The sequence below is a fragment of the Antrostomus carolinensis genome, unplaced genomic scaffold, assembly GCF_000700745.2.
Source record: "Antrostomus carolinensis isolate BGI_N321 unplaced genomic scaffold, ASM70074v2 scaffold22932, whole genome shotgun sequence".
NCBI lineage: Eukaryota > Metazoa > Chordata > Aves > Caprimulgiformes > Caprimulgidae > Antrostomus > Antrostomus carolinensis.
This window is the reverse complement of record NW_010299282.1, coordinates 4382-13833: the sequence shown is the minus strand read 5'-3', so window position 1 is coordinate 13833 and position 9452 is coordinate 4382. Positions and strand designations below refer to the sequence as shown.

General features: G+C 45.5%; 1 protein-coding gene across 1 annotated transcript in view; it reads left to right on the top strand.

The window, feature by feature from the left end:
• The window catches only part of LOC104520923 (opioid growth factor receptor), a gene marked incomplete at both ends in the record, with an annotated part of 40540 nt that overhangs the window by 28210 nt on the left and 2878 nt on the right, over window positions 1-9452 (top strand). The window contains 5 exons of the mRNA XM_029083680.1: window positions 1649-1702; window positions 3027-3080; window positions 4161-4214; window positions 4997-5042; window positions 5672-5725. Of these exons, the coding sequence (XP_028939513.1) occupies window positions 1649-1702; window positions 3027-3080; window positions 4161-4214; window positions 4997-5042; window positions 5672-5725 (262 nt within the window). The remainder of the gene's footprint in view (window positions 1-1648; window positions 1703-3026; window positions 3081-4160; window positions 4215-4996; window positions 5043-5671; window positions 5726-9452) is intronic.

The window sequence follows — 9452 nt, the reverse complement described above, 5'->3', positions numbered from 1 at the left end:
GTTCAGGGCTGCCTCGAGAATGATGTGCTGCCTTTGCAGGCTTTAGGGAGCTGTAAAAATCTCACCAGTTCTTAAAGTGTGCTCACAGACCCCATAAATGCAGAGGTATGCATTTTACTCTAGCAAGACATAACTTACAGGATTAAATACAATTTAATTGTCATTTTCTACCCAGCGTAGCACCAGGCAGCTTTCTGTTTAAGTTGTTTGATTCTGGTACATACATTCTAGGTTGCAACCCTCAGGAAGCCTCACTCAGCAGTTAAACATCAACTTCTCTGTCCCCTCTATGATCCACACAAATTCTGTGCAGTAGGTAACACTCCAGCAGTGAGCTGAAGTAATTACTCAAGGTTTTTTTAGCAGGATTTAGCAGAAGTTGGCAATGGGTGGAACATCTCCTGGGAAGTGCTCTCAATTCCTCATGAACTGACCTTTTGCAGGTCTGTTTGGTCTCTGAGCCAAGTCATAAATATCGTTAGAAATACACAATGTTTAGGGTATAACTATTCAAAATTCATAGCTTATGAAATGGAGAAACCTGTGAAGGTCTCCCATTATGATGCAAATGATGCACAGGACCTTTTGCGTGGTGAGGAATAACATCTGCCACGGCTGAAATTAGTCTGGGTCTCTCCCACAGTAATAGGAAGGGAGCCAAGAAGCAAATTGAATCTGAGTTTATGTAAAAGATTTCAGTGGGACATGGATTTCATTGCAAGCTGGATGATGCAGACATTAAAGATGACTTACACAAAAAGGGAGGTTAAAGCTGCAGAATGGGGTTTTCAGAAGTGCCTTGGCCCCATTTTCAAAAGTGATGGGAAGTGAATTGTGGTCCCTGACCTGTAATTGAGAATTGCATCCAGAGACCTGGAGCCTAGCCTCACCACAAGTCACTTTTGAAAACCAAATCTGGGCATTTCCTGAAACTAGATCAATTCTGGCACAATGATGCCTAACACAGGAATGGTGCATGGCTGATGAACTCCAGAAGTGAGTTCCATTCCCACATTTACAGCACGTGTATAGATTATTTTCTAATAAGTCATTTGTGTTGTGTGGGTTTAGGTCTCACCTCTATCTCTCAAAATTTTGAGACAAGACTGGAACGTGAATAATAGGTGCTCTTATTTCTAGGGACACACTGGTCACAAAGGAGAACCTGGCGAAATAGGAAAAGAAGGAGAAAAGGTAAACTTCCATTTAAGGGGGATGGGGGATAAAAGCATCATCACCAAACCATAAATAGTTTCTTCAAGAAGACAGGGAGAAGTGAGGCAATTGGTTGAACAACAAGGAGAAGTTACTATGACTGAAGTGCCCTGGCTTCCACTGCTCTGCATGTATGACCATGTGCTAATACTTCAAGAAAATTAATTTCCCCAATAATCTTAATGTTAAGATAAGTTAACACCTATTGTTTCACAAGCAGGGATGTTAGCTCAGGAAAAAGCCCTACATTAATCACTCGGGTAAATTCCTGACTGATGAAGTGCTCTTGCATGTAGAAGAAATTGGCTATAACATAGAAGCAGAAATCTGGGTGGGAGGGAGCTCAAGGAGTGATAAGATGGGAAGGTTTCGGGCTTTGTGTTGGCAGGCTCATGCTGTCTCGTCTCTTGTCTAATTACTTTTTCTCTCCCAGGGTAACCCTGGCCCTCCTGGTCCTCCAGGCGTTCCTGGCAGCGTTGGCCTGCAGGTAACACCTACTCTTCTGATCAGTTCCCATGACCTTCTTACTGTGCAACTCAATGGGGCCATCAATCACCTTGGGTTACACAAACAGCTCTCGCCTCTGCGTAATTACAGATGTGAAAGTTGATGCTGGTGAAAAAAACAAATAGTGCTGATTTCACTGAGCTTTAATTCAGAGTCTGCTTTTGGTATCTCACTTTAAATGAGACATCCAAGCGATAGCCACTGTCTTGCTCGTTCTCCAGTAGAGCCCTGGACACCTTTTGGGTGGATCTGAGGCTGAGCTCTGGGCTGGCTTGACAGCCTGGTAGGTGAGCTGGAGAGAGCAGGCACTCTGAACACACGTCTACATGGCATCACTTGCTCAGAGGTCATCGCTGAGGGGCAAAATGTCTTGTGAGTGCATCAGAAGGCTGAGCTTTTTGCCCCTCTTCACTATTTCTTAATGTTTCCTGTGTTGATGAGTTGCTACATCGTGCTATTTTATGTTTAACAGTGATTGGGTTTTCACTGATTTCTTTTCTTAATTAGGGCCCAAGAGGACTAAGAGGCCTCCCTGGTCCAATGGGTCCGGCTGGTGAAAGAGTAAGAAAAACCTTCTTCCAATTTTTTTCCCCCTCCACCACCAATTTGACTCGTGCGAGGTCCAGGTGACATTTCTCCTCACTGAAGACCACTGGGGAACTTGTAAAGATACAACGTGCAGGCTCTTTCCTTCATCCCCCAGCAGAACAACCTTCCAAAGGCAGGAGGAGTATACATACCTGAGGGATTGACAGGATCAGGCCCAGCCTGATTTAAGCATTCAGACCAGAAGGATAAAGTGCTGTTCCTGCAAGACTGAATCTTGCAAAAAACAGAGAAACGTTTCATAAACACTTCACTTTCTGTTCTGTCTCTTTGCAAGAAAAAGCCAAAGAGTCACTGGTGGACAAAGATTTTCAGGACTCCTCAGTGAGAACAGGGTCAATCTCCAGCTCATCATGGCTTTGGACTTTTGCCAAGATCCCTTGACTATCAGCCCAGAGGCTGAATGGTTTTTAATGTGATAAAGTCATTCATTTATTTAGGAACAAGTGTGTTATCAAGATATTGAGGCCATGAATGATATCAGTGTGATCACAGAGATAATGGTGGGGGAGATCCAGAGTAAAAACCTGCTTGTTTAGAGGGGGATCTTTTGTGAGACTGTGTTGCCAGCCAGGAAGAACTCTGGGGTGTCTTTTCAGGGCTTTTGTGGTTTTTTTTTGATTGTGGTATAAGGTGGGGATACTGTTATTTCACCCTCTGCCAACCACAGCATTACAATGATGTGTTATTCTTTGCAGGGTGACATCGGCTTCAGAGGGCCACCTGGAATCCCAGGACCTCCAGGAAAAGCTGTATGTATCTGATTATCAGCATCTCTATAGCCCTGCCTTCTGCAACCAAAGTCTCCTGCACTAAACTCTTTGCTGCCCGTGAGCAGGAGGGATGTGCTGACCATCTCCATTGGATTATTCCCTTTGCCTTTTTCCCTCCACTTAAAGCAACGTTACTTCACCTGACCCAGATCTCATGATGTCTCTCCATCAATCGTGCCCCATGCCAGAATTAGTTCACCACATCTCCATTGCTCTCTGTTCTTCACTGCTCTGCTCTGAGCATCAGTAGCTGTTAGCAAGCACTTGAGAGGGGCATCTCTGTTGGTCTTGGGAAGGAGAGTTTGGAGGAGGAACCAGTAAGCGTTATCCTCAGTTTATATCCTTTGAGCCTGGTCTGTGCCCAAGTGCTCACAAGGACTTTTGCTACAAGCAGAAATAGTTAGTTGTGTATTAAAGATGCAGTCCTCATCCTTTTGCAGAGCTCTAGGGTGAGGTGGACTCAGCAGCATTAGGTTTGTGGTTGGACTCGATTTTAAAGGTCTTTTCCAACCAAAATGATTCTGTGAAGTGTAGAACACTCAACTTGCACACTTATCTGTGGGTAGACCCCGTACCCTCTTTATTGCACCCAAATATGAGTCAGCACAGCATAATCTGCATTGACCCTGAGACAGTACAACCCTCTGGGGACCCCTCCCTAGTCTTTGAATTATAGAAGAAATTCATCCAAACTAAAATAAAATGAGGTGATCACTGTCCACCAAACATTTAATTAAGCCAAGCAGGATCTAGATAATAAATATTAAAGTTTTTCTCCTACTCTGTTTCTGGTTAAAGAAAATGTTTCATTAAGTGAAGGGGAAGATGGTCTCTGCCCCGAGGGATCGTTGGCAAAGTCCCTGTTGCTGTTCATCCCTGTGTCAGGAATTACAGAGTGTAACTGAGGAAGTCCAGCCGAGCTCCTGGGGATGTGTGTGCTCACACCTCTGCTAACACCAGCAACCAGCACAAAAACCCTTCATCATTTACACCCTCAAAATGTTCATCTTTGTTACTGTGTGATGAAGATACTTAATGGCTTTTTCTCCTCTGTCATAGGGACCCCAAGGAAACAAAGGACCTCAAGGATTCAAGGGGCCCAAAGGTGATACTGTAAGTGCAGTAAAACACCTGTCTGCTCCAATTTTGGACATGACATTCAAAGGAAGCTGTTCCACAGGTTGATTGTGGCTTGTCCCCCCTTGGTTTATTTGGAAAGGAGATGACAGGGATGAAAGTATTCCTTTAAAAAATGAGATGTTTAAGTCTTGTTAAAGATGCTTAAGTAATAAGGTGCCTAAGTGCTGCTTACAGCCTACAGCACAGGGATCAGATCTTACATCTCCATCCCTTGAAATGATCAAGAATTTTCCCAGATGCTGCAGTCAGCATTGGGCCAGTTTTCTGGTGTGTCCCAAAAGAACTGCCATACCCACGTGAACAGGACAGGAGCCAGCACAAACTGAATGAAATGTCAGTTGGAGTTTATCTTTGTTGACTGATTGTTCTTAAGGGCTGTGTCATGGATAACGCAGGATTTATTGTTGATTTCTAGGGTAGACCTGGACCAAAAGGAAACCCAGGGGCTCGTGGACTCATAGGAGAACCTGTAAGTAAATTAAATAGGATGCAAGTCTCACTGTTGTCTGGCTTGCAGATGATGAGATAAAACACTGTAGGAGGAATCATTCATCTTACAGTCTTTGCTATCAAACTTCTGCACTGATAACCTTCAGTGTAATCCCAGTGGGACTAAGCCCTAATTGTACTGCTGATGAAAAATCTCCCAGTACAACTGGAGCTAGATCCATTGCCAAAAGGTTCTTTGATGTGAATGTATTTTGCAAACCACAGTGCCTCCTCATAACCTTAACCTGCATTGTGCATGGTTGCAGGGCATGCCTGGCAAGGATGGACGGGATGGAGCTCCTGGACTCGATGGTGAGAAGGTTTGTAAAGTCCTATTTAAACACTGCAGGACAGACTTCTGTTACTGTGACGTGTGTGTTGCAAAACTACTGATGCTTGTCAGGAAAGAGCATGGCTGAAAGCTTTTGCTTCTCAAGAGTTTTCCAATAGCATAACTAGTGAAGAAGAGTGAAGTTGCTTCTATTAATTAATCCCAAGGAAATTCCCTAAAGAAAGAAGATGCACATATGGGCCATGCATATATCATCTAAACTCAGCTGTGTACTCAGTGGTTCCTACTGGTTGAGTCAAGGCCTTCAGAGATGCCTTTTCAGAGCTGTTGACAGAGGCATCTGTTTATTTTAATTGCCTGTAGACAAAGTGCTGTCAGACATTAGTTCCCTGGTTTTTGAATGGTGATGCCACAGCAACAGGGACTGTGTGGTGCCAGGGAAGGCTGGGAGCTGCAGAGGGACTAGGGAACCACTGGGATCTCTGGGCACCAGAGTGGTTGCCTACCTCCTGTAGGAACAACAGGTTCTTGCTCCTGCACATATGGGGAGGGAGAAGATTACAAATGCCTGTTTGGGAATGTGACCTCTACCTGTGTCAGACTGTTTTCCAGTACCAGAGGGTCCCTCCTAACCTCTCGATGTCCACAGGGTGATGCAGCTCGCATGGGTGTTCCTGGAGAGAAGGGACCGAATGGACTGCCTGTGAGTATGGCAGCAGGACCCACCGCCTCGGGGGTGGTGCAGCAGCTTGGCAGGTGGACAGAGATCCTTCCTGGGGAGAGGAGAGGTTCATCTTATGTGTTGTCTCATGAGGGGCCCCATTTAAGCCAAGTGGAAATGCACTTTTCCCACCATACAAACACAGGAGCGGTGTACAAGACAGAATGGAAAACATCTGGAGTAACACCAGACACCAGTACAGTACTACCCTGGCTCTGTTTAAAATTTCAATTTGAGAGGGATTTTCTCTTTCACATCCCAGTGACGTCCATCCCTTATGCAGGGAGGTAAGATCTGGGGTATAAATGACCCTAATTCAACAACAGCCTGAGCTCTGCCCCTGACTTACTAATGTTTGTTGGCAAAATGTTTCACCTCTCCAGTCTTCCAACTATTTAAATAGGGGTAAAGTATTCCTTTCTTCCTGTCTGACAGAAGATTTTAAACACCCCTGGAGAGAAGTGCAAAATATTGCTGCTGCTGCTGTTCTATTTGTATATTCCTCCTGTTTGCTCTAATTGTCAAGGATTAGTGTAGGTAGAGCTGCTAGTGCAGCGAACAAGAAGGAAATTGAAGCCATAATTTTCATGGTGAAAGCTGCAGAAATGTAAATGCTCCATCGCTTCAAGCAAACATTGCTCCTTGTGTGGCAAATCAGAGCAGAATAACAAATTCAATAACCCCACTTCTTCTGACATTACTTTTTTTTATTTTATTTTTTTTTTCCAGGGACTGCCTGGAAGAGCAGGTATTAAAGGCTCAAAGGGTGAACCAGTAAGTGAATCTCTCTAATGATGGGTTCTGGTGCTGAAGCTACTAAACTTGTCATGGCAAGGCTTTCAGCTTTTGGGGATTGGTGCCCACAAGTGATGGTGTCAGCGTTCCTGCTAGGGCTGAGCTCCCCTGGCAGTGAGGAGCAGGCATGAGGTCTAATGACTGAGATGGTCCTGCTCTTGCTGAGACAGCTCTTACACCTGGTTCAGTGAAGACATAGCAGATACACAGCAGAGTCATCAGTGGTTTAGTGAACCTCAGAAGGAAGCGTTCCCCCTTTTATCAAAGTCCCGAGAGCAGGCTTCATCTTTGGGAATCAAAACGCTGGGAATCTGCAAGCAGGAGCAGGATTATCTCATTTTTCCTTTTGGAGACTTCCCCTCCACCTCAAGAGAGAAGTTTCCATGGAGCTTTAGATTGGCACCTACGTGTGAGATTAAAGAAAATCTCAGACAGACCAAAGCAGTTCAGCACAAAGCTGTTCTGGAAAGTGTCTTTTTTTTTGTGTGTGTCCCTCCCCTTCCTTTCTGAATTTCCCCCTCAGCATCTGCAACATTATTCTTGCTAATCTCATGCACCAGATAGCGCTGCAGGAAGATGCTTCTTGCACTGAGGTGATGCAGAAATCAATTAAATGGGGTGTCCTGAGTGTGCATCCAAAAGAACCTCCCTGTCTCACTCCGTCTGAGATGGGATATGGTGGCACTGCCCTAGGGCTGGCAGCCCTCCCTACCCACTGCTGCCAGGACAGGACATTGGCCTGGTTTTTGCTAGGATAGGGTTAATTTTCTTCTTAGTAGCTAGAAAGCACTGTGTTTTGCTCATCTCTTGCTCTTCTTGCTCATCAGCTCATCTCTTCTTTAAATGTCCATCCTTTAGAGTTTTCTCTTCATGGTTTTATAACACTAAAAGTTTCATTTGTTTGTATTTCCCGAGCCAGGTTTTAACTCCCTTCTCCCTTTGTTGCTCTCAGTAAACCAGAAATGACTCTCTGAAGTTATGCCCTAACCAAGTGTTTGCTTTCTCCTCTGCAGGGCAGCCCTGGAGAGATGGGAGAGGCAGGTCCCTCTGGAGAGCCAGGCATCCCTGTACGTATCCCCATCACTTATCATGAGCTCTTCTGAGTGTATTTTAAACCAAGCTGTGAAGCTGGAGCTCCCATGCTGCTTTCTGCACAAATAAAGCTTTTAGTAAAGTAATGGGTGCTGGGCTGGCTGTAACACACCCAAGCCCATGGTGAAGAGCATTCCCAGGCAGTCCCATGCATGTGTGGAGCTACCCAGCAAGCTGGATGGGTGGGCATCTCCCATCCATGACACTGTGCTGCAGCAGAGGTCAAAGCCCACCAAAAGGCAGGTGGTGTGACTGAGTAAATGGGGGAACAGGGCAGGGAGATTGGGATTGAAATGGGATTCCTGGGATCCAGGAATACATTCCAGCTCTGCAGTGGATTGGGAAGGGTGGATTCATGGTTCCTAAATGTCATGGCTGACTTTGGTGTTATTGCCAGGGTGATGTTGGTATTCCTGGTGAGAGAGGTCTGCCGGGACCCAGAGGAGCAACTGTAAGTACAACTGTAAACCAAACAGATACCAAAATCGAGTTCAGTACCTGGGGTTGCTCTCTGGCTGAAATGAAAGGTCCCCGTTCTCTCTTGGTATTGTCTCTGGGGACTTCTGGCAGCAGAGGAATTAGTTCCCCATAAATGGGCCAGATCCTGCTCTCACTGACAGCTCTGCACAAATGCAAAGTGATTCCTCCTGTTTTGTTTGGCAAGGAAAGCTGCAGTTGTCCAAGAGGTTTGTGGAGCTGCTACAGTCACACAGGAGAGACTGGCCAGTCAGCAATTCTCTGATTAGGCAGTAATTAATAATAAGAATCATAGAATGGTTTGGGTTGGAAGGGACCTTAAAGCTCATCCAGTTCCAACCCCCCTGCCATCAGCAGGGACACCTTCCACTAGACCAGGTTGCTCGAAGCCTCATCCAACCTGGCCTTGAACACTTCCAGGGAGGAGCAGCCACAGCTTCTCTGGGAAACCTGTTCCAGTCTGAACACCCTCTGGGTGAAAAATTTCCTCCTAATATCTCGCCTAAATCTCCCCTCTCTTAGTATAAAACCATTTCCCCTTGTCCTATCACTATCTGCCCACGGAAAAAGTTGCTCTCCCTCCTATTTGTAAGCTCCCTTCAAGTACTAGAAGCCACGATGAGGTTTCCCCAGAGTCTTCTCCAAGCTAAACAAGCCCAGCTCCTTCAACCTTTCTTCAGAAGAGAGGTGCTCCAGCCCTCTCATAATCTTCCTGGCTCTGGACCTGCTCCAACAGCTCTTCATCTTTAATAAGGTTCAGCTTGTGCTGAATGTGAGTCACTAATGAAGCAAAACTCCTGGGAAGCTCTTGCAACGTACGTTGCCACCAGCACGTGAAACATGAAATCCTTCCCATTCCTGAATCGCTTTCCTTGGAGCAGTAAAAGTTCACTGCAAAACTTGAAGCCATACAAGCACCCAAACAGGAAAGCCTGCACGTTGTCACAGTGAATGACAGGAGCTTGAAAAGTGGTTTAAAAGTTTGTAGACCTGTTGGCAATCTGTTGCCTTTCTTGCACATAATTGCATGTTTTTCCCAACTGCTTGAAAATGCCCCAAAGTTCACAACTCTACAGTGGGTGCAACACCAGGACAGTTTTCAGGTGGGGAATCTGTTCATACATTTCCTTCTCCCACCCAGTTCTGCAGCAGCATTATTTTATTGGGAGCTTGTAGGTGTGAGCCCATAAGGAAACAAAACCCCACACGCAGCTCTGGCAGTTTTCACTTCTACTCTGTGAACCGATGACTTTTTGAAACTGCGGAGTTAGAAACCACTGAGGTCCTCCATGGAGCATCTTTCACTGCATTCCCTGCATCATCTCAGAGCTTGAGAAATAAAAAG